Source organism: Schistocerca nitens, chromosome 5, assembly GCF_023898315.1.
Source record: "Schistocerca nitens isolate TAMUIC-IGC-003100 chromosome 5, iqSchNite1.1, whole genome shotgun sequence".
Taxonomy (NCBI): domain Eukaryota; kingdom Metazoa; phylum Arthropoda; class Insecta; order Orthoptera; family Acrididae; genus Schistocerca; species Schistocerca nitens.
The window spans coordinates 17,863,453-17,887,401 of record NC_064618.1 but is presented as its reverse complement, the minus strand read 5'-3'; the positions used below and the strand labels follow the sequence as shown (position 1 = coordinate 17,887,401).

Here is a 23,949-nt window from a genome sequence, read left to right as displayed (position 1 = left end):
CACAAAAACGGGAAAATACAGCATGTACAGAACTACAGACCCATTGCCCTAATCTCAACTTTCAGCAAACTGATAGAGAAAATAATATTTCAAAAAATCATGGAACATTACAATATGTTGTTGTTGTGGTCTTCAGTCCTGAGACTGGTTTGATGCAGCTCTCCATGCTACTCTATCCTGTGCAAGCTTCTTCATCTCCCAGTACCTACTGCAACCTACATCCTTCTGATCTGCTTAGTGTATTCATCTCTTGGTCTCCCTCTACGATTTTTACCCTCCACGCTGCCCTCCAATACTAAATTGGTGATCACTCGATGTCTCACAACATGTCCTACCAACCGATCCCTTCTTCTAGTCAAGTTGTGCCACAAGCTCCTCTTCTCCCAATTCTATTCAATACCTCCTCATTAGTTATGTGATCTACCCATCTAATCTTCAGCATTCTTCTGTAGCACCACATTTCAAAAGCTTCTATTCTCTTCTTCTCTAAACTATTTTTCGTCCACGTTTCACTTCCATACGTGGCTACACACCAAATACTTTCAGAAACGATTTCCTGACACTTAAATCTACACTCGATGTTAACAAATTTTTCTTCTTCAGAAACGATTTCCTTGCCATTGCCAGTCTACATTTTATATCCTCTCTACTTCGACCATCATCACTTATTTTGCTCCCCAAATAGCAAAACTCCTTTACTACTTTAAGTGTCTCATTTCCTAATCTAATTCCCTCAGCATCTCCCGACTTAATTAGACTACATTCCATTATCCTAGTTATGCTTTTGTTGATGTTCATCTTATACCCTCCTTTCAAGACACTGTCCATTCCGTTCAACTGCTCTTCCAAGTCCTTTGCTGTCTCTGACAGAATTACTATGTCATCAGCGAACCCCAAGGTTTTTATTTCTTCTCCATGGATTTTAATTCCCACTCCATACTTTCCTTTTGTTTCCTTTATTGCTTGCTCAATATTCAGATTCAATAACATTGGGGATAGGCTACAACCCTGTCTCACTCCCTTCCCAACCACTGATTCCCTTTCATGTCCCTCGACTCTTATAACTGCCATCGGCTTTCTGTACAAATTGTAAATAGCCTTTCACTCCCTGTAGTTTACCCCTGCCACCTTCAGAATTTGAAAGAGAGTATTCCAATCAACATTGTCAAAAACTTTCTCTAAGTCTACAAATGCTAGAAACATAGGTTTGCCTTTTCTTAATCTTTCTTCTAAAATAAGTCGTAGGGTCAGTATTGCCTCACGTGTTCCAACATTTCTACGGAATCCAAACTGATCTTCCCCGAGGTCGGCTTCTACCAGTTTTTCCATTCGTCTGTAAAGAATTTGTGTTTGTATTTTGCAGCTGTGACTTATTAAACTGATAGTTCGGTAATTTTCACATCTGTCAACACCTGCTTTCTTTCTGGATTGGAATTATTATATTCTTCTTGAAGTCTGAGGGTATTTCACCTGTCTCATGCATCTTGCTCACCAGATGGTAGAGTTTTGTCAGGGCTGGCTCTCCCAAGGCTGTCAGTAGTTCTAATGGAATGTTGTCTACTCCGGGGTCCTTGTTTCGACTCAGGTCTTTCAGTGCTGTGTCAAACTCTTCACGCAGTATCGTATCTCCCATTTCATCTTCATCTACATCCTGTTCTATTTCCATAATATTGTCCTCAAGTACCTCGCCCTTGTACAGACCCTCTATATACTCCTTCCACGTTTCTGCTTTTCCTTCTTTGCTTAGAACTGGGTTTCCATCTGAGCTCTTGATATTCATACAAGTCATTCTCTTTTCTCCAAAGGTCTCTTTAATTTTCATATACGCAGTATCTATCTTACCCCTAGTGAGACAAGCCTCTACATCATTACATTTGTCCTCTAGCCATCTCTGCTTACCCATTTTGCACTTCCTGTCAATCTCATTTTTGAGACGTTTGTATTCCGTTTTGCCTGCTTCATTTACTGCATTTTTATATTTTCTCTTTTCATCAGTTAAATTCAATATATCTTCTGTTACCCAGGGATTTCTAGTTGCCCTCGTCTTTTTACCTACTTGTTCCTCTGCTGCCTTCACTACTTCATCCCTGAAAGCTACCCATTCTTCTTCTACTGTATTTCTTTCCCCCAATCCTGTCAACAGTTCCCTTATGCTGTCCCTGAAACTCTGTACAACCTCTGGTTTAGTCAGTTTATCCACGTCCCATCTCCTTAAATTCCCACCTTTTTGCAGTTTCTTCAGTCTTAATCTACAGGTCATAACCAATAGATTGTGGTCAGAGTCCACATCTGCCCCTGGAAATGTCTTACAATTTAAAACCTGGTTCCTAAATCTCTGTCTTACCATTATATAATCTATCTGATACCTTCTAGTATCTCCAGGGTTCTTCCATGTATACAACCTTCTTTCATGATTCTTAAACCAAGTGTTAGCTATGATTAAGTTATGCTCTTCGCAAAATTCTACCAGACGGCTTCCTCTTTCATTTCTTAGCCCCAATCCATATTCACCTACCATGTTTCCTTCTCTCCCTTTTCCTACACTTGAATTCCAGTCACCCATGACTATTAAATTTTCGTCTCCCTTCACTATTTGAATAATTTCTTTTATCTCCTCATACATTTCATCAATTTTTTCGTCATCTGCAGAGCTAGTTGGCATATAAACTTGTACTACTGTAGTAGGCATAGGCTTTGTGTCTATCTTGGCCACAATAATGCGTTCACTATGCTGTTTGTAGTAGCTTACCCGTACTCTTATTTTTTTATTCATTATTAAACCTACTCCTGCATTACCTCTATTTGATTTTGTATTTATAACCCTGTATCCACCTGACCAAAAGTCTTGTTCCTCCTGCCACCAAACTTCACTAATTCCCACTATATCTAACTTTAACCTATCCATTTCCCTTTTTAAATTTTCTAGCCTACCTGCCCGATTAAGGGATCTGACATTCCACGCTCCGATCCGTAGAACACCAGTTTTCTTTCTCCTGATAACAACGTCCTCCTGAGTAGTCCCCGCCTGGAGATCCGAATGGGGGACTATTTTACCTCTGGAATATTTTACCCAAGAGGACGCCATCATCATTTAATCATACAGTAAAGCTGCATGCCCTCAGGAAAAATTATGGCTGTAGTTTCCCCTTGCTTTCAGCTGTTTGCAGTACCAGAACAGCAAGGCTATTTTTATTAGTGTTACAAAGCCAGATCAGTCAATCATCTAGACTGTTGCCCCTGCAACTACTGAAAAGGCTGCTGCCCCTCTTCAGGAACCACATGTTTGTCTGGCCTCTCAACAGATACCCCTCCATTGTGGTTGCACCTACGGTACGGCCATCTGTGTCGCTGAGGCACACAAGCCTCCCCACCAATGCCAAGGTCCGTGGTTCGTGGGGGGGACGTTACAATAATGCTGGCATATTAAGTGATTTCGAGCACGGTTTCAGAAGAGGTCGAACTACCACATTTGCAGCTGTATAATTTGTCCATTATGTACTTGAAAAGATAAATGAAAAATCCAAAGTAGCAGGAGTATTCCTGGACTTCTCAAGGGCTTTTGATAGAGTACATCACAATGTGCTCTTATCAAAAATTATGAAGAGTGGTGTCACTGGAAAACTCATGCAGTTCATAGAAACATATTTAAGGGGTAGACAACAGTGCATGGACATTATCCACTCTAATGGAGAAATACTGGAGAGGAGAAAGTCAAGTATAAGAAATATACATTTTGGTGCTCCTCAGGTCCAATCCTATTCATATGCCATGTAAATGAATTCCCAAGTACTCTTGACAATATTCCATTGATCATATAGAAAAACGAATATTATTCATTTTAATCCAAGTGTTCCATAGAGACAAAATACCTAGATTGATGAAATTCTACCAAAAATCTGTACAGATTGTAAATTCTTGGGTTTATGCATAGATGATCAAGTTTCATGGAAGCAGCAAGCTGATTATGTCTGTAAAACAATAATACCAAGTCTAGATGTATTAAGAATATTACCATCATATCTTAATTCTGAAACCCTAAGGACTGTAAATTATGGATTAGTTTATCCTTTATTGTCTTATGGAATAGTACTATCGGGTGGGATATGCCAAACTAATATGAAAAATTATTTGGATTAACTGAGTTATGTAAATGTTTGCAAAAACGACTAGGATACTTCACTCCATGTTAATGTAATACTGCCGTCTTCTGAATAAGATAGATTTATATCTATTGAAACCTAGGTAAAGATTACTTTATCCTTTGCAACTGGTCGGCTGTTTTTTAAATTTTTGAATATGAAAAATGTTTTCATACTGTAGAAGTGAGCCTTGAGAATCATAGCAAAATAAAACCAGGAACTTCTTGCAAACCTCTATTCATTAGACACAATTTTCTCACAGTTTATGCCATGTGTGTACTAGAAAATATAATGCTAGTGAAAGAGGACATAAGACCACAAAAAGAAACATGGACATTCACAATTATGAAACAAGGCATAGAAAAGATTTTCATATGGTTAACAGAAGATTAACTTTAATAGCAAAAAGAACCTATGTCAAAGGAGCCATTTTTAATAACTTGTTACCAAATGAAGTTAGGATATTGACAGGGGATACTTCCAAAAAACGAGTCAAGCAGTGGCTTATCCAAAAATGCCTTATAACTTGAATTTATCATGAATTACAATGTAATAAGAAATAATGTAAACTAAAAAAACTGTAATTCTAAAAACTTTATACTTATTTGAAAATGCACATGCATGTAAAATTGTGATGAGCAACAAAATGAAATGAATCGAATTGGCTTTTTATCTAGTTTATTGACAATATATTTCTGCTTGGTTTAGTTGTTCTTTGTACTTTGGTAATTATTTTTTCCACAACTACATCACGGTTACTGATAGCAGTTTTGATGTGGACATCCTCAAAGAGATCAGGTTTGTTTGTTGCCATTATACCCACTTTGTTTCCATCATGAGTGGTGTTCCTAACTACCTGTTCTATGTAGCTTTCATCCTAAGTATTTATATTATGTCTTATCACACCCACCACTAGCAAAACTGTAATTTTCCCAATTAATTGTTGGAGGAGCCTGTAACCCCTAGAAGGCATGTTCCTAGTTGCCAGATAGGGGATGCCTCCCAGATATGGGTGGTAAGAGGGAAATGAAATACCTCTCGTGAACCGACAGAGAACTGCCATCCTGCAGTCGGATGTCGCTTGTCGAGGACTAGGCACACAGCTTAAAACTGTGGATCGCTGACAGACCCTCGTGACAGACCAGCCGATACACTTCCTTCACATCGTCGTGGCTCGATGTCAAAATATAAAGGAATTGAAAAGGCTAGAGCATCCCCCCGCAGGGGGAAGGGCTGTGGAATGACAAATGCTAGCCGTGCAGCTTGCCTGCTTATCAAAAAGTGCCGTGAGAAGTCAAAACATCTACACTTTGCCTTTTTTGACCTCAAAAAGGCCTTTGACTGAGTACCACTCGAGTTAATATGGCTCGCCTTGTGAGAGCACGGAGTACCTGAGGAGCACGTTAGGTGGGTCAGACTGTTCTACCAGAACCCAAAGAGACAGTCAGCAGCTGGACTATCTGATGACTTTCCTATTTCCATGGGAGTTCGTCAGTGATCTGCTCTCTCACCGTTCCTATTTATCACTGTCGTGGATCCCATCACAAGAAACCTGATGTGTTACTGGCCAGTGAAGATAAGAATGGTCTACAACTTCAAGTCCAAGCCTGGAATGTCCGCATTTCAGATGTAGGACTATGGCTCAATGTGTTGAAAACATATAATGGCAAGGAATTTTAAGTAGCTGGGCTCGACAATCGCTGCCGATGGAAATCTCGGTGCAGAAATCTCCAACTGCCTTAACAGTGAATGGTTCAAATGGCATTCCTTTACTGGAGTACTATGTTGTTGTTGTGGTCTTCAGTCCTGAGACTGGTTTGATGCAGCTCTCCATGCTACTCTATTCTGTGCAAGCTCCTTCATCTCCCAGTACCTACTGCAACCTACATCCTTCTGAATCTGCTTAGTGTATTCATCTCTTGGTCTCCCTCTACGATTTCCTGACACTTAAGTCTATACTCGACATTAACAAATTTCTCTTCTTCAGAAACGATTTCCTTGCCATTGCCAGTCTACATTTTATATCCTCTCTACTTCAACCATCATCAGTTATTTTACTCCCCAAATAGCAAAACTCCTTTACTACTTTAAGTGTCTCATTTCCTAATCTAATTCCCTCAGCATCACCCGATTTAATTTGATTACATTCCATTATCCTAGTTTTGCTTTTGTTGATGTTCATCTTATATCCTCCTTTCAAGACACTGTCCATTCCGTTCAACTGCTCTTCCAAGTCCTTTGCTGTCTCTGACATAATTACAATGTCATCGGCGAACCTCAAAGTTTTTACTTCTTCTCCATGAATTTTAATACCTACTCCGAAATTTTCTTTTGCTTCCTTTACTGCTTGCTCAATATACAGATTGAATAACATCGGGGAGAGGCTACAACCCTGTCTCACTCCTTTCCCAACCACTGCTTCCCTTTCATGCCCCTCGACTCTTTTAACTGCCATCTGGTTTCTGTACAAATTGTAAATAGCCTTTCGCTCCCTGTATTTTACTCCTACCACCTTCAGAATTTGAAAGAGGGTATTCCAGTTAACATTGTCAAAAGCTTTCTCTAAGTCTACAAATGCTAGAAACGTAGGTTTGCCTTTCCTTAACGTTTCTTCTAAGATAAGTCGTAAGGTTAGTATTGCCTCAAGTGTTCCAACATTTCTGCGGAAACCAAACTGATCTTCCCCAAGGTCCGCTTCTACCAGTTTTTCCATTCGTCTGTAAAGAATTCATGTTAGTATTTTGCAGCTGTGACTTATTAAACTGATAGTTCGGTAATTTTCACATCTGTCAACACCTGCTTTCTTTGGGATTGGAATTAGTATATTCTTCTTGAAGTCTGTGGGTATTTCGCCTGTCTCATACATCTTGCTCACCAGATGGTAGAGTTTTGTCTCCCAAGGCCATCAGTAGTTCTAATGGAATGTTGTCTACTCCCGGGGCCTTGTTTCGACTCAGGACTTTCAGTGCTCTGTCAAACTCTTCACGCAGTACCTTATCTCCCATTTCATCTTCATCTACATCCTCTTCCATTTCCATAATATTGTCCTCAAGCACATCGCCCTTGTATAGACCCTCTATATACTCCTTCTACCTTTCTGCCTTCCCTTCTTTGCTTAGAACTGGGTTTCCATCTGAGTTCTTGATATTCATACAAGTGGTTCTCTTCTCTCCAAAGGTCTCTTTAATTTTCCTGTAGGCAGTATCTATCTTACCCCTAGTGAGACAAGCCTCTACATCCTTACATTTGTCCTCTAGCCATCCCTGCTTAGCCATTTTGCACTTCCTGTCAATCTCATTTTTGAGACGTTTGTATTCATTTTTGCCCGCTTCATTTACTGCATTTTTATATTTTCTCTTTTCATCAATTAAATTCAATATTTCTTTTGTTACCCAAGGATTTCTATTAGCCCTCGTCTTTTTACCTACTTGATCCTCTGCTGCCTTCACTACTTCATCCCTCAGAGCTACCCATTCTTCTTCTACTGTATTTCTTTCCCCCATTCCTGTCAATTGTTCCCTTATGCTCTCCCTGAAACTCTCTACAACCTCTGGTTCTTTCAGTTTATCCAGGTCCCAACTCCTTAAAATCCCACCTTTTTGCAGTTTCTTCAGTTTCAATCTGCAGGTCATAACCAATAGATTGTGGTCAGAATCCACATCTGCCCCTGGAAATGTCTTACAATTTAAAACCTGGTTCCTAAATCTCTGTATTACCATTATATAATCTATCTGATACCTTTTAGTATCTCCAGGATTCTTCCAGGTATACAACCTTCTTTTATGAATCTTGAACCAAGTGTTAGCAATGATTAAGTTATGCTCTGTGCATAATTCTACAAGGCGGCTGCCTCTTTCATTTCTTCCCCCTAATCCATATTCTCCTACTATGTTTCCTTCTCTCCCTTTTCCTACTGACGAATTCCAATCACCCATGACTATTAAATTTTCGTCTCCCTTCACTACCTGAATAATTTCTTTTATCTCGTCATACATTTCATCTATTTCTTCATCATCTGCAGAGCTAGTTGGCATATAAACTTGTACTACTGTAGTAGACATGGGCTTTGTGTCTATCTTGGCCACAATATTGCGTTCACTATGTTGTTTGTAGTAGTTAACCCACACTCCTATTTTTTTATTCATTATTGAACCTACTCCTGGGTTACCCCTATTTGATTTTGTATTTATAACCCAGTATTCACCTAACCAAAAGTCTTGTTCCGCCTGCCACCGAACTTCACTAATTTCCACTATATCTAACTTTAACCTATCCATTTCCCTTTTTAAATTTTCTAACCTACCTGCCCGATTAAGGGATCTGACATTCCACGCTCCGATCCGTAGAACGCCAGTTTTCTTTCTCCTGATAACTACGTCCTCTTGAGTAGTCCCCACCCGGAGATCCGAATGGGGGACTATTTTACCTCCGGAATATTTTACCCAAGAGGACGCCATCATCATTTAATCATACAGTAAAGCTGCATTTCCTCGGGAAAAATTACGGCTGTAGTTTCCCCTTGCTTTCAGCCGTTCGCAGTACCAGCACAGCAAGGCCGTTTTGGTTAATGTTACAAGGCCAGATCAGTCCATCATCCAGACTGTTGCCCCTGCAACTACTGAAAAGGCTGCTGCCCCTCTTCAGGAACCACATGTTTGTCTGGCCTCTTAACAAATACCCCTCCGTTGTGGTTGCACCTACGGTACGGCCATCTGTATCGCTGAGGCACGCAAGCCTCCCCACCAACGGCAAGGTCCATGGTTCATGGGGGGGTGGAGTACTATGTGACAAGAAAATTCCAAACAGGCTCAAATCAACAGTATACCAATCAGTAACCTGGGGCTGAATGCTGGCCTTCAACAAAGGAAGTAGAGCAAAGACTTGCTGTTTTGGAGATAAAAATGCTTAGGTGGACATCAGGATTAACACTGCATGGCCATGTCACAAATAATGAAGTTTGCAGGCTATACAGTGTTGCACCAACAATAGACAAAATGAGAGAAAGCCACCTACATTGACGCTTACATTGGTACAGGCATATCCTTAGAGCAGACGAGTCAACAGTGCCAAAGACTAGTTTCAACCGAAATGTAAATTGGAAATGGCCAGCAGGACGACCAAGGCAGTGATGGCTTGATACCCTGCATGAAGACCTCAAGATCTTAGGCCTTCACCCTGATCAGGCAAAAAACTGCAAGATGTGGTGACAACGAGCCAAAACAGTGGACTCTGCCAGCATGTGGGAGAATGCTAAGGAAGAAGAAGAAGAAGAAGAAGAAGAAGAAGAAGTAGAAGAAGAAGAATTGTTGAATGATTAAAGTCTTCACCAATGATTACAGTATGATTGGGGAAACTTACTCAGAAGTGAACTAAGGGTTTTTCTAAAGTTTCTCAGTTACTTCAGGAGATGAGTGGTGTACAATAGAAGGATCCTATGCCTCCCCTGATATTGAGCCTTGCCTGAGAACATCAGACACGTAGCTTCGATTTCTGTGTCAGAGGATTTGAGTTTTTTGTCTCCTGTGACAGATACATCATCTGCATTTCCCATTTGCTATCCTTTTGATATGTATTTAAATTTTCCCCAAAAATCTCAGTGCTGTCAATTTCAGGTTTCAACCAGCTATCTGTTTTATGTGAGCTTCACTGCTTTTCATCAACACTTAAAACACTGGCATTTCATTGTGAAAGCTTCGGCAGTTTGCCATTAGAATTTTAATACTCTCCCCTGTGGAAGGCATTTATTTTATTGTTACACTGATACTTCTGGGTTTCCTGCAGCTAAAGTCATCTGAATTGGATGGAGAGCCACCTAATCTAAACAAACCTTGTGTGCACCCCGCATACAGTCAGCTCCCTGAGTAACGGCCTGTAATGTGTAGTGTACAACTGACCCATTTAGAGGCACACTACAGTTCTCAACCCTATGGTGCAAGTCCAGGAAGTCACAGCCTAGCTTGTCACAGAACCTTCAAAGTCTCTGGTTCAGTCATTCCTTCTGACACAGAACCAAAGGGTCATGATCAGTTCTACCAACAATGCTGCAAATTGTGAGCTTTGTTGAATCTCCATGCACAAGGCTGGTTTTCTCAACCTTCTCTGGCAGTTGCTTGAATGACCCAAGTTTGACTAGGAACCCAGATGACTGGCATCATTTCTTTCAACATGTGCCATAATCTACAGTTGGCTGCACCCTGTTCCCTCAATGGCTGCTGCAGTAGCCTCTTCAACACACTGAACGAGTCCCCCAGGCATACACACTGAGTGCACCTAGTGTCCTTTCTTGACCCTTGCTGCCATTTCCCTAAGGGGTACCATCACGCACCATATGTTTGAACTGCTGATGATTAATGTACCACTACCCTTTTGTATTGCCTCCTCTTGACACCAGACCAAACAGGTTTCTGAAAAACAGGTGAACTGAGACCCACTGTCTCAGTTTCAGTTTCAGTGAGAGAGAGAGAGAGAGAGAGAGAGAGAGCACCTTAAACTTGGTTAGAGGGATCAGTACAACACCCTGGTACCCATCCACCCTGTACAGGATGCCTAGACCTACTATTGACATACCACTCACTGTCAAGTGGACAAATAATGGCAGATCCTGTACTTTCTGCAGAAGAGACAGTATCCAAGGAGAGGATAGTACATGAGGTAGCTCTGGTACTGCTGGCACAGGCACACAGCTCTCGGGAGATCTTCCAACACACCGATCCGTAGCAGCTGCTAATCATTTGACAGCAGTCAGAGTGACTTCCAGCTGCTTACAAATGTCTACCAATTCATCCCCTATTTGAGAACAGCATTCACAGTGGGGCTGCATTTTAGCTGGTACCATGAATTACAAGGCAGTGAAAAAATAACTTTAAATTAAGCCGACTAATTATCTTCTCATCTGTTGAACTTCAAAGTTGCTAATTCCCTATAATAATTGAAGAAAATACACAAAATAAGATTTCTATCAAGGTAAAACAAAAACCTGTGATCAAAATGACTAGTTTTCTAAAATGTTTTAAGGCTAATTATAATTGTTTGCAAACTTGACTACAGAGCTGTTTATGACAGATGCAGATAATAACTGCAAAAAGGTGGGAATTTAAGGAGGTGGGAGGTTGATAAACTGAAAGAACCAGAGGTTGTACAGAGTTTCAGGGAGAGCATAAGGGAACAATTGACAGGAATGGGGGAAAGAAATACAGTAGAAGAAGAATGGGTAGCTTTGAGGGATGAAGTAGTGAAGGCAGCAGAGGATCAAGTAGGTAAAAAGACGAGGGCAACTAGAAATCCCTGGGTAACAGAAGATATATTGAATTTAATTGATGAAAGGAGAAAATATAAAAATGCAGTAAATGAAGCAGGCAAAAAGGAATACAAACGTCTCAAAAATGAGATTGACGGGAAGTGCAAAATGGCTAAGCAGGGATGGCTAGAGGACAAATGTAAGGATGTAGAGACTTATCTCACTAGGGGTAAGATAGATACTGCCTACAGGAAAATTAAAGAGACCTTTGGAGAGAAGAGAACCACTTGTATGAACATCAAGAGCCCAAATGAAAACCCAGTTCTAAGCAAAGAAGGGAAAGCAGAAAGGTGGAAGGAGTATATAGAGGTTCTATACAAGGGCGATGTACTTGAGGACAATATTATGGAAATGGAAGAGGATGTAGATGAAATGGGAGATACGATACTGCGTGAAGAGTTTCACAGAGCACTGAAAGACCTGAGTTGAAACAAGGCCCCGGAGTAGACAACATTCCATTGGAACTACTGACAGCCTTGGGAGAGCCAGTCATGACAAAACTCTACCATCTGGTGAGCAAGATGTATGAGACAGGTGAAATACCCACAGACTTCAAGAAGAATATAATAATTCCAATCCCAAAGAACGCAGGTGTTGACAGATGTGAAAATTACCGAACTATCAGTTTAATAAGCCACAGCTGCAAAATACTAACACGAATTCTTTACAGACGAATGGAAAAACTAGTAGAAGCTGATCTCGGGGAAGATCAGTTTGGATTCCGTAGAAATATGGGAACACATGAGGCAATACTGACCTTACGACTTATTTTAGAAGAAAGATTAAGGAAAGGCAAACCTACGTTTCTAGCATTTGTAGACTTGGAGAAAGCTTTTGACAATGTTGACTGGAATGCTCTCTTTCAAATTCTAAAGGTGGCAGGGGTAAAACACAGGGAGCGAAAGGCTATTTACAATTTGTACAGAAACCAGATGGCAGTTATAAGAGTCGAGGGACATGAAAGGGAAGCAGTTGTTAGGAAGGGAGTAAGACAGAGTTATAGCCTCTCCCTGATGTTATTCAATCTGTATATTGAGCAAGCAGTAAAGGAAACAAAAGAAAATTTCGGAGTAGGTATTAAAATCCATGGAGAAGAAATAAAAACTTTGAGGTTCGCCGATGACATTGTAATTCTGTCAGAGACAGCAAAGGACTTGGAAGAGCTGTTGAACGGAATGGATAGTGTCTTGAAAGGAGGATATAAGATGAACATCAACAAAAGCAAAACGAGGATAATGGAATGTAGTCGAATTAAGTCGTGCGATGCTGAGGGAATTAGATTAGGAAATGAGACACTTAAAGTAGTAAAGGAGCTTTGCTATTTGGGGAGCAAAATAACTGATGATGGTTGAAGTAGAGAGGATATAAAATGTAGACTGGCAATGGCAAGGAACGTGTTTCTGAAGAAGAGAAATTTGTTAACATCGAGTATAGATTTAAGTGGCAGGAAGTCATTTCTGAAAGTATTTGTATGGAGCGTAGCTATGTATGGAAGTGAAACAGGGACGATAAATAGTTTGGACAAGAATAGAATAGAAGCTTTTGAAATGTGGTGCTACAGAAGAATGCTGAAGATTAGATGGGTAGATCACATAACTAATGAGGAAGTATTGAATAGGATTGGGGAGAAGAGAAGTTTGTGGCACAACTTGACTAGAAGAAGGGATCGGTTGGTAGGACATGTTCTGAGGCATCAAGGGATCACCAATTTAGTATTGGAGGGTAGTGTGGAGGGTAAAAATCGTAGAGTGAGACCAAGAGATGAATACACTAAGCAGATTCAGAAGGATGTAGGCAGCAGTAGGTACTGGGAGATGAAGAAGCTTGCACAGGGTAGAGTAGCATGGAGAGCTGCATCAAACCAGTCTCAGGACTGAAGACCACAACAACAACAACAACAACAACAGATAATAAATGGGGCTGCACTTCTTTAAGGAAAAACTAGTTGTAACTCAATATGATAGTGAAAGTATTTGCTACATTAACTAAATCACAAATGCTGATTTACTATACATTGCTCACAGATTATGCAAGAAACAATGGTAGCTTATGAAAATTCTAAAAAGCACACACTTATTTGCATTGATATACAATTAAATTCAGCAGTGATATATTCTTTGGCAGTAATTTTGAACCACAAATGAAATAAATTACAAATTCAAAACATCGTACTGGTAAATTATGAAAGCATAGTTTTATATGCACCCAAAAACTCTCAAAAATAACCTGTTTCTCATGTAATCGATTGTTTTGAATGACAGGCCCACTGTTCTCAAAAAAAAAAAAAAAAACCTAATTTTAGTTAAGCCTATAATTTACAATAACTATACAAGTTTATTGTGGCACTCACAAATATTCAGAATTTCACATATATCACAATACAAACAAGTATTGGTACAGTCAATGAAATATTATGCAGCACATCTTCTGCCTGTTGCAGCTAGCACCACAATGATGTTTCCTGTACGAGTTCTGTAGAATGCTAATACTACAGCTGGCAAGTCATTTATAATAATTTATACTCCACATATTTCAATATATTTTTCCATACAATGAATCTTTAAATCTAATGCTCTGTAAGATACATTTTTTTTACATAAATTACAATACCATTTTTCTCCAAGATGGTCATACAGTAATGTATTGCTAGGTAGTAACCACTCAACTGCAACATTTCAACATCTCTCATATGATGTTCACTAAAACATAATACATCAGCATCTTTTATCTCTTGTGAATCCTCTAACAGAACAGAAATTTCATTTACTTTACTTGTAAGTCTCCTTATACTTTGGTGAAAAACTATTATTGCTTTGTTATTTGCTGAACATGGATTCTTTTGCCTAAAAAGATATCTCAAGGCTTTGAAGCAATGGACTCAATGCTGACCGTTTCATGGGTATTTTTAGCTTGAAAATTGGTCTAATGAGGTTGCTGGAGCCATTTGAGGGGAACAGGTTCCAAGTGTGGAGATATTTTATCATCTGCTCCCATAATTCCTTCAGTTATAAGAGTACCTAGACAGTTGATAGTGGTCTGTGTAAAGTCATGTAGATCCTTTGTTTGAAGTATCACATGGAAACAGCAGATGAGTAGTACAGGAGGAGGAACAAATTGTGTTTGATTCCAAACTCCCACGTTTATAGACCTGTACTGAAGTTCTGCTAGCAAGTCACCAACTGATAGAATTTCAGAAATGTTCAGTGGGTGAGGTGGCAGAGGAAGAGAGCTATATCATTCATGTTGTGACTAGTTCTTCCATTATGTGGATGAGTACTACTCTACTGGCAAACAACTCCACAGACATGTTGGATGAAGAGAATGGCTGCAGGTTCCACAACATCTTTGATGTAGCAGTCACTGTGTGAATTACTCTCAGAGCAGCAGGGACCACCTCTGATACCAGGTGGAACCCCAGACAATAAGGTCAGAGGTCTGTTCTGCATAATGCTATATTATGAGCACTTTAGACTAAACTGCAACGTGATTCATCAGAAACAGCTGTGTCACCACCTATTACATACCTGCTTAGTGACTTGTGTAAAGACCTCAGATGTAACATTCACCACTGGCAGATAATAGTATGAATGTTTAAAGGTAATCTACCACCGTTACGTACATGCCTAATTCAGTTCTTGAGATGGTGACATTCATTCACCCTGTGCAGTTCCCACTTCTCTGCAAGTTTCCTACCACTTACTCACTTATTTGATGTTGTTGCAAATTTCCCAAACTGTGCAAGCTTACAAGGGTGGTAAACAACAGCTCCACACAGTTTCCTTGATAACACATGAAAACATTATATCTCATTGGGACTAAGTGAAAGTCTCCTCTCGTTCTGTGTTGCTAGCATTTTTTATCTCCACAGTGTTTTGTATTCACTTTAAAGTAATGGTATTGCCATTAAATATTAATGCACATTTTACCAAACTTTACATGAAAAAAGAAAAAAACTGGAAATCTGAGTGGTTGTTAGATACCTAACCTTCATCACTTCATCTTCCTCAAACATTTGGAATTTGTTCAAAGATTTTGCTACATGTGTAACAAAGATAATAAATAGTTCAGAGTAAGATGTATTCAGTTTTAAATTTACTGTAAAAGTGCACAATAGTTCTGACAAGACTCACTTTCAGTATCTACCTAGATCCATTTTTATGATGCCTGTGTTCTATAATAATGGCAAGAAAATATTGTTCCTGTAAAACACAACTGGCTCTTTATTCACAAGAAGTAATGAGTGGTATTGTCAGGGGATCTCAAACTGATTCCACATTTCTAGATTTCCAGAAGGCTTTTGACAACATTCCTCACTAGCGGCTTCTAATCAAATTGTTTGCCTATGGAGTACCATCTCAGTTGTGTAACTGTATTCATGATTTCCTGTCATAAAGGACACTGTTCATAGTGACTGATGGAGACTCATTGACTAATATTTGATGGTCCCTGACAAAGGCCTTCTCCTGTTATTAAGCTATAGAATGAATTAGAACACAATCCTAGCAGTCATCAGACTGTTTCCAGATGATGTGGCCATTTACCATCTATTAAACCATCAGAAGATTAAAACCAATTGAAAAATGATTTAAACATTATGTCTGTAAGGTGTGAGTGAGAAGTGGCAATTGACTCTAAATGATTAAAAGTGTGAAGTCATCCATGTGACTACTAAAAGGAATATGTTAAAGTTTGGTTATTAGATAAATCAGACAAATTACAAACAACTTAAATTGAAACAATCATCTAGATAATTTTGTAGGAAAGTGAACCAAAGACTGTGTTTTATTGGTAGAACACTTGGAAGATGCAATAGATCTATGAAAGAGACTGCCTACACTGCACTTTTACATCCTCTTCCACATTGTTGCTGCATGGCATGGAATCTTCATCAGATAGTATTGACAAAGGACATTGAAAAAATTCAAAAGAGAGGAGCTCATTTTCTATTAAAGAGAAATAGGGGAGGGAGCGTCAGGGGTATGATGTGTGAGTTGGGGTGACAATCATTAAAACAATTTCTTCTCCAAGTACAAAATTATTTTGTTGATGCCCATCTACACAGGGGAAAATCATATGTGTGATAAAATAAAGAAATCAGAGATCACACAAAAAGATTTAAGTGTTCATTTTCCCTGTGTGCTGTTTGTTTTTCCTGATCTCTATTTCATAGTGGAACGGTACAGAAATAGTCCAAAGGTTGTTTCACGAACCCCTTACCAAACACTTTAGTGTGAATTGCAGAGCAATGACGTAGATGTAAGAAGAAACCTTTTGACACTTTCATGATAACACTCTTTTTCAGGAAAAAATGTTTCCATTTAATTAAGCAATGGAAAATCCAGGATGAAATGAAACAATATTACTAAAAGTAAAGTTGCTGCTCAACATATAGCAGGGGTGCTGAGTTGCAGATAGGCACAACAAAAAGACTAGCGCAAATAAAGCTTTCTGCCAGTAAGGCCTTTGTCAAAAATAGATGACGAAACCACACTGGCCCGAGACTGCAGTCATGTGTGTGAGTTGTATTTGCATGTGTGTGTGTGTGTGTGTGTGTGTGTGTGTGTGTGTGTGTGTGTGTGTGTGTCCGTTGTCTGTTGTTGACAAAGGTCTTACAGCCAAAAGCTTTATTTGTGACAGTCTTTTTGTTGTGCCTATCTGCGACAGCACCTCTGCTATATGTTGAGCATCAAATTCGCTTTTCATAATATTGTTCCATTTAATTACACTACATTAAACTGATTTTCTTCATTGCAGAATCTGTAGCCTTTGAGTGGGGACCAGATCGAGGACTTCTGACATTCCAATACCCTGAAGGCCACAGACCCGAAATGAAGAGTGATGTGTTAGCTCTGGGGTTTATCACGGGCCAGGAGGATGCAGTGCTACTACGTGTGGATAGTGGAACATCCAATGACTACATGGAGCTCGAAATTGTAAGTTTTGTCAAGGGTTTACATTGTTTTATCTGAAATTCAAATATTGCAGGATATTCTAGAGACTAATCTAATACTGGGCAACACACATAATTAAACACTGTTACTGAGCTTACAATTTTTATTAATTTTTGCAAAATCAACATTTGACATGTAGTGATTTAACTCTCAAGAAGACAAAACATCCTTCTAATTTCTACTTTCCCAAGTGAGTTGCCCTTTTGATACAGTGATTTAACTCATTGATTCTCACACACATACTACATAATGATCACTCATGAACTGAAACAGTGAGGAGGAAAGTAATATCAGTAATCACATACCCCTCTCTCCATGAACTGTGGACCTTGCCGAAGTATGGTCCAATTGCAACAGAAGAGAAGCAAGATAGACCTGTGGTTCCTGAAGAGGGGCAGCAGCCTTTTCAGTAGCTGCAGGAACAACGGTTAGTATGATTGACATGGCCTCAAAGCATTAACCGACACAACCTCGCTATGTTGGTACTGCAAACAGCTGAAAGCAAGAGGCAGCTCAGTGTTAAAATATCCCAGAAGTAAAATAGTCTGTCATTCATATTACCAGTTGGGGACTACTCAGGAGGATATCATCTGAAAATACAATACTGGCATTCTACAGGCCAGAGTGTGGAAGTTTTTTTTTTTTTTTTTTTTTTTTTTTTTTTTTTTTTTTTTTAAATTGGGTGTGTAGATTAGAGAATTTAAAAATGGAAATGTAGGAAAAAGGCTTGTACTTTGAGCCACCTTATACCTAGAGTCAATCTTATATCTTTGGTCTTTACTCTCTGACTTCATCCTTTTTCACACCAAAGGTTGTCTACACTGATGTGAGTATAGCCAACAGTTGTTACAGTAGCAAGGAGGAACAGTTTCAGTTTCCTAGAAAAATCGTCATTCTGACACCTAAAAGTAAGTTTTTCTGTTCTTAATTCAATGTTGGTACAGCTATGCATCTAGCAATAAATGGAAACTTAAGTGGTTAGTACTTATGATAGATATATATTGTAATAACAACGCTGAGATATTCCTGCCCTGTTGTTATTGTAGGTTAATTAAACCATTTATTAAAGTGGGAAGAAAATTGTACCTTGTGCCAGTCAGTTGAATTGTACCTTGAGCATGGCCCTAAGTACAGTGCATTGTTAGGTAGATAACAGAATGTTTTACAATGACTGCACTATTAATTCTGACAACTGCCAAGGAGCAAGATGGGTAACACAAGACCACCACTGTCTCTGAAAGCTCTGAAAGGAGCTGCAGCTGTTGTGGAGGCTGGACTATCAATCAGAAAAGCAGCAAAAGATTTTCACGTTTCAAGAGCCACTCTACAGAGAAATCCTGAAAATGCTCCCTACAGAAATTGTGCAATCCAACTGGAATTTAGTCCTGTGGAAGGAAATGAGTCAATTGATTACCTCATAACTGCCTGCAAAATGTACTATGGATTGATTTAGGAAAATTTGCTTTCAAGTTTGGTACATCACAGAACAAAAGCACACCTCCATCTTGGGACAAAAACAAAGAAGCAGATAAACAATGGCACATTGACTTCATGAAAAACCATGATTGACTAAGCCTAAGAAAGCCTGAAGCAATGACTGTAGCTCATTCAACAAGTTTAAATAGGCACAATGTTGCAGCATTTTTCAACAATTTACAGTCAATAATGGACAAAGTAAAATTAACATCAGAAAGAATATATAATGTTGATAAGATTGGTAACTCCACTGTGCATGTGCCAGGAAAATATTTGCAACTAAAGGATGGAACAATGACATCAGCTAAGAATGGCAGTAATATTACAATGATTTTATTCATTGATGCATTATGCAACAGTGTGCACCCATGTTCATATTTCCAAAGGTCAACTTTAAGAAATATCTGTTGAAGGGTGCACCATATGGATCTATAGGTTGAGCACATCTAAGTGGCTGATCAAACAGCAGTATTTTTTGGAAATATTTGGGACTTCTCATTTCCCATGTGAAGCCAAATGAAAAGCAGAAAGTGCTGTTAATATTTGACAACCACAAGTCATATCACTGTGGACAGTATCACACTAGCAAAGGACAGTGGTATAATCTTACTTACATTGTGCCCCCACATAGGTGGCTGGTTGCTGCAATCTTCTGAGTAAGACTCAACCTATATTTTTTACACAGCCATGGGCTCAAAATGTCAGTTTTTGAGAAAACAGCATAGTAGCCACAAGCTGCAATCTCAAGATAAAATTGTCTTTGGTCCATCCAAAACTTCCTACAACACTGAATGTGCAGAATGACTACAGAAAACATCCTGGAAAGCCTATAACCATTTATGATGTTGTGGAAATTGCAAATTGAGGTTATCTGTCAGCATTCACACCTGTGAATATTCAATCAGGATTTTGAGCAACTGCCAATTGGCCTGTAAATGGGCCATATTCCAAGATGATGAATTCTTCACACTGTATGCGCACTTTCGCGGGCAAGTGCTCTACCATCTGAGCTACCGAAGCACGACTCACGCCCGGTCCTCACAGCTTTACTTCTGCCAGTATCTCGTCTCCTACCTTCCAAACTTTACAGAAACTCTCCTGCGAACCTTGCAGAACTAGCACTCCTGAAAGAAAGGATACTGCGGAGACACGGCTTAGCCACAGCCTGGGGGCTGTTTCCAGAATGAGATTTTCACTCTGCAGTGGAGTGTGCACTGATATGAAACTTCCTGGCAGATTAAAACTGTGTGCCCGACCGAGACTCGAACTCGGGACCTTTGCCTTTCACAGGCAAGTGCTCTACCATCTGAGCTACCGAAGCACGACTCATGCCCGGTCCTCACAGCTTTACTTCTGCCAGTATCTCGTCTCCTACCTTCCTGTAAAGTTTGGAAGGTAGGAGACGAGATACTGGCAGAAGTAAAGCTGTGAGGACCGGGCATGAGTCGTGCTTCGGTAGCTCAGATGGTAGAGCACTTGCCTGCGAAAGGCAAAGGTCCCGAGTTTGAGTCTTGGTCGGGCACACAGTTTTAATCTGCCAGGAAGTTTCACAACCTACTTTGGATACAGAGAGTGCATCTAGGAATGATGAACTGGCAGCAAGATAAAGTGGTATCTCTACTCAGCCACCAACAAAACTGCAGTCACCCCTATAGAGTCACAATAGCCATTACCAAGAGCTCTTCCACTAACAGTAGGCATACAGAAGGGAAAGGGAAGTGTGCTACATCAAGAGTGTTGATTGACATGAAAAGAAAAAAAATGGGTCATGAACTAGCAAAAGGAAACTATTTAAGTGAAATGCAATAGGTAGGAAAAGTAAGAAGAAAATTATAGACAACTCAACATCAGATAGTGACTCCAGTCCAAATGATTTGCATAAGGATAGTGACTGTGACATGGGTTTGAATAAATTCTCATTGCAAAGGCAGTTGAAAAGGAAAGTTGCTACTCACCATATAGCAGAGATTCTGAGTTGCTGATAGGCACAATAAAAAGACTGTCACAAATAAAGCTTTCGGCTGTAAGACCTGCGTCAACAATAGACAATGGAGACACACACACACACACACACACACACACACACACACACACTCATACAAACGCAACTTCACACACATTTGTATAAGAGAGAGAGAGAGAGTTTTCTATTGTTGACAAAGGCCATACTGCCCGAAAGCTTTATTTGTGACAGTCTTTTTATTGTGCCTATCTGCGACTCAGCATCTCCGCTATATGGTGAGTAGCAACTTTCCTTTTCCTAATACAGGGTTATTACAAATGATTGAAGCGATTTCACAGCTCTACAATAACTTTATTATTTGAGATATTTTCACAATGCTTTGCACACACATACAAAAACTCAAAAAGTTTTTTTTAGGCATTCACAAATGTTCGATATGTGCCCCTTTAGTGATTCGGCAGACATCAAGCCGATAATCAAGTTCCTCCCACACTCGGCGCAGCATGTCCCCATCAATGAGTTCGAAAGCATCGTTGATGTGAGCTCGCAGTTGGGGCACGTTTCTTGGTAGAGGAGGTTTAAACACTGATCTTTCACATAACCCCACAGAAAGAAATCGCATGGGGTTAAGTCGGGAGAGCGTGGAGGCCATGACATGAATTGCTGATCATGATCTCCACCACGACCGATCCATCGGTTTTCCAATCTCCTGTTTAAGAAATGCCGAACATCATGATGGAAGTGCTGTGGAGCACCATCCTATGGTACGTTTAGCTCCCTGCTTGCTTTATTCGTCGACTTCCGCGGGCTACGCGTGAAACTTGCCCGCACGCGTTCAACCGTTTCTTCGCTCACTGCAGACCGACCCGTTGATTTCCCTTTACAGAGGCATCCAGAAGCTTTAAACTGCGCATACCATCACCAAATGGAGTTAGCAGTTGGTGGATCTTTGTTGAACTTCATCCTGAAGTGTCGTTGCACTGTTATGACTGACTGATGTGAGTGCATTTCAAGCACGACATACGCTTTCCCGGCTCCTGTCGCCATTTTGGCTCACTGCGCTCTCGAGCGCTCTGGCGGCAGAAACCTGAAGTGCGGCTTCAGCCGAACAAAACTTTATGAGTTTTTCTACGTATCTGTAGTGTGTCGTGACCATATGTCAATGAATGGAGCTACAGTGAATTTATGAAATCGCTTCAATCATTTGTAATAGCCCTGTACTCTTATGTTCCATCATGGATTTTCCATTGTCACATATGATATTTCATTTGATGTAAGTACAGATGTAGAGGAAGTACATCATTCTGGATGATGGATTTTGGTGAAATTTGGAGGGGAGAAAACATTCTGTAGGAAGTATTGTTTCTGTAACATATGGAGACCTTACTGTGAAAGTTCTATGAGAGGGAAAAGCATGTGGAACATTTGTATGGTTTTTAGTAGATGATGTAGGCAAAATTTTGCAAGAACATGCTTTCAGAATACTTACCAGTATTAGGAAGGCATTGGGAACTAAGATTCCATCTTCACTCTCATGGCTACAACATAAATTAATCAGATATAGATTAAAGTTTCTAACAGACATTAACTGTATGCCAATAAAGATTAACAATATAGAAATGCTACAGAGGCTTCAAACACTGAAAGTAACTTTTGCTTCTTAACTGTTAATTAACATACTCTTTGAACCCTAAATGTTTACAACAGACATTTTGTGTGTTTATTTGGATGCTCTGTTTAGTAGCCCTGTGTTTCTGTTACATAAATTCTGTTCATAATAAATAACTCATCACTTTATTTTCAACTGTGGCTCATGGTACATGACCACATTGTACCTAGAGCCAAATACTACATTTTGTGTTGTGATTTGTTTGATAGGAAATAAACCTAGAAATTGAGTGGGTAAATAAGCATATCACAAAGGTTATTATTGCATCCTCTAAGACAATCCATAAAAAACATGTCCCTATAGATTGATGTTAAATATCACGGAAACTGATGAAGTGTAGCAGCAGGAAGAATAGGATATTTGGTCAGTGAGTAAAGGATTTTCAACACAAAATCAAGCAGGGTTATGTGGGAGTAGCTCTAATAATAATATAGGGTGTCCACTGGTAATGAAAATCAAGAAAAAGTAATTTAAATGAACAGATACTCATGAAAGTAATGAAAAAGTAATGAAATTGAGTAAAAGACCATGAATTTTGTTTTCTACAGATTTGGCTGTAGAATGGAGTAGCAAGTTAGCATTACTCCCAAAAATGTTATATCCAGCTCTTAAAACATCTCGATCATCTGTAGGGGACTTGTTTGCTCATCTGTGCAAGCCACACTAGCACAGTTATTTTTAGCAACTGTGATTTGGACCCTTGAAGGGAAAGTGTGGAGGGAGAAATTTGGAGATGTGGCTTCATTAACACAGAGCTAAATAAGTTGTATAGACATATTGGAAATGACATGTAAACTGTAGCTTCACCCAAGACAATGCTGTCATATAATGTGTTGCTGGAAGGGTATCAATTAGAACAACTATTTCTTTTATTCTGTTCACTTCCTTTTCTATTTAAACCTCCTTAAGCTGCGTCTTTTTCTGGAATGGTAACTTTCAAAAAATTAAATGTCATTTAGACAGTAACTTTCTTTGTGCAAAACTTGAGTTTCTTATATCAGTAAACTTGAGAAATTTTTAACAAACCATCAGTCAAATGAATCTTTCTTCCACTTTTTGCACAAAGATTTTTTTAGTTTAGCTTCACAGTTCATAAAGAAAATTTTTGTGGGAATGATGACAAATTACTTGCTATTGATGTTACAAAAGCAAGTAATCATAAAACAGTACGAGAGAAGGAAAGTTGCTACTCACCATATAGTGGAGATGCTGAGCTGCGATAGACACAGTAAAAAGATTCACACAAACATAGCTTTCGGCCATTAAGGCCTTTGTCAGCAGTAGACACACATACACACACGCACACACACACACTCACGGAAGCACAACTTGCACACACATCTGCAGTCTCAGAGAGCTGAAACTACACTGCGAGCAGCAGCACCAGTGCATGATGGGAGTGACGACTGGGTGGGGGTAAGGAGGAGGCTGGGGCAGGGAGGGGGAGGAATAGT

At 39.5% G+C, this 23,949-nt stretch overlaps 1 protein-coding gene across 5 annotated transcripts in view; it reads left to right on the top strand.

Annotated features, from left to right (window-relative positions):
- Nucleotides 1-23,949, top strand: part of LOC126260117 (neurexin-1a) — a 2,420,624-nt gene that overhangs the window by 2,217,756 nt on the left and 178,919 nt on the right. For all 5 annotated transcript variants that reach the window (XM_049957356.1, XM_049957358.1, XM_049957357.1 and 2 more), the window contains one exon: nucleotides 17,191-17,369. In XM_049957356.1, the coding sequence (XP_049813313.1) occupies nucleotides 17,191-17,369 (179 nt within the window). The remainder of the gene's footprint in view (nucleotides 1-17,190; nucleotides 17,370-23,949) is intronic.